This window comes from Rhagoletis pomonella, unplaced genomic scaffold (genome assembly GCF_013731165.1).
Source record: "Rhagoletis pomonella isolate Grant_MI unplaced genomic scaffold, Rhpom_1.0 Rhpom_scaffold_00003, whole genome shotgun sequence".
NCBI classification, from domain to species: domain Eukaryota; kingdom Metazoa; phylum Arthropoda; class Insecta; order Diptera; family Tephritidae; genus Rhagoletis; species Rhagoletis pomonella.
In genome coordinates, this window is record NW_023458557.1 from 60336024 (window position 1) to 60337995 (window position 1972).

The window sequence follows — 1972 nt, forward strand, 5'->3', positions numbered from 1 at the left end:
TTTTATGAAGAAAATCCCTTCTTCGTTTAAAATAAAAATAAGCGAAATCGGCCCAATTTCATACAACCCTGCCTGACACGAAAATTTTCTCCACGATAAGGCTTGTATCCATTTCTAACAGATTTTGGGTCGCTTAGTCAAAAATAGAAACATGTATACATATTTGAAATTTAAGAAAACAAGGCAAATAGCAAAATCGGCTAAAAACGGCTAATTCTTTTCTGCAAAACGGCTAACAAATCGGCTGCCGGCTAAATCGAAATTTCTCCGGCTGTTTGTTATCGCAGCCGGCTAAATCTAGCCGGAAAACGGCTAAAATGGCAACACTGATCGCACATTTGTATGTGTATATTAACCAATAACATACATATTTTATTTTAGGTTTGTTAAAAACTTTCGAGTCAGCAAGGAAGTATTTGGACACATTTTCAGCGAAGCGAGCATCCATATAAAAGACACCTACCGCAATACTCATTTGCCACCGTAACTGAAACTGTCCACATTTCTACGCTTTCTTGCAACTAGAAGCTATCAAAAGTCGGTGGGTAACGAAAGTGTCTCAGTAATGGGTCAGTCGACAATTGCAAAAGTAAAGCGGAATGCTTGAACATTTTGGAGGAGCATTTTTGCCACTAATAGGTAAGCATGTGCAGGACCGAGGAAAAAGAAAACGACGTGAAAGAGCAACTCTTCAACAAATGTGGAATACCTTGCATAGTTGGCTGTGTGGACGCGACCCACGTGCGTATAAAAGCACCCAATGCAAATTGCAGACATCTTTACTACAATAAAAAGGGGTTTTATAGCATCAATGTAATGGCAGTAAGTACAAAACCCTTATAACCTTTTTAATGCCACTATTTCAATACAATTCTGATTTCAGATATGTGATGACGATATGGTAATAACATTTGTTGACGCAAGACATCCTGGTGCTAACCATGACTCCTTCATTTGGAAAATTTAATTATCCATTTTAGCGGCTCACACGATAGCAAAAACTCTTTCGTTTGAATTTTACACTTTTTTTCTTTATTTGAAGTCGTATTCGTGTCACATTTGTTACGTTTTCGTCACATAACAAATAGCTGTTATCGACTAGTTATCGCCAGGGTAGCGAATTCGTGTTACAAATACATGAACAAACGGCTGTTTGTACGAGACGAACGCTCGTTTAGAGATAGAGAATCAGGCTGTAAGCTAAGCCTAGACTAACTGAACTTTTCATTTCATTTCATTTCATTTCGTTTATTGAGTCTATGATTATATAAACCTTACAGACTAGATTCCAAGTTTAACTTAACTAAAAATGTATAACTAAGAATATAGGGATTCAATCATTGAGCCAAAACGAGATCTCGGGAGTGCAAAATCTAGATCAAGGCTACTAAATATTCGATTGAATTCAATGAGAGCTCTAGCAATGGGATCAAAATAATGGTAATTGGCTTTGATTAGCTTGACATGAAACGGATAGTGAAAGCGTAGTGTTCGTTGCGGAACATTGAAGCTTATCAGCTCAAGTAGCTCCGGGCAATCAATAAGACCAGAAATGATATCGTAAACAAACATCAGCGAATGAATGGATCTTCTCTAACTTTTACCCAAGAGTCAAGATTGATATTACATAAGATTGCGCCAATCGAGCTGAGAGCAATCAGGCGTGACGCCAACAAATACCAGAATGAGAGAGCAAGACGAACTCGACAAGAATAAGAGGAAGCATCGAACAAAAGGTAGTATTGCCAAATTTTGAATTTGAAAAAGCACCAAATTTCTATTGGTGTATTTAATGGCCTTTATATGCATAGACAATTTTATTGTTAGGATGCCGAATCAAATTAATAGAAATCAATGTTTCTTGCACGACGGGCGATTTCTTCTGGCATGATTGAAGGTGCTGCCAAATATTTTGTTTTCGCTTTTGATTGTTACTGTGCCATGATTTTGTTTAAATTTTTGTAAAGTTGCT

The 1972-nt window shown here is 37.1% G+C and overlaps 2 protein-coding genes across 2 annotated transcripts in view; one reads left to right on the forward strand and one right to left on the reverse strand.

Annotated features, from left to right (window-relative positions):
- Positions 1–1972, reverse strand: part of LOC118735328 — a 126288-nt gene that overhangs the window by 98631 nt on the left and 25685 nt on the right. The gene's annotated exons all lie outside the window — the stretch shown is intronic.
- Positions 363–1704, forward strand: LOC118735331 (putative nuclease HARBI1). The gene is made up of 2 exons (XM_036465023.1): positions 363–822; positions 884–1704. The coding sequence occupies exons 1-2, from the start codon at positions 646–648 to the stop codon at positions 965–967; spliced, it is 261 nt and encodes an 86-aa protein (XP_036320916.1). The 5' UTR covers positions 363–645; the 3' UTR covers positions 968–1704.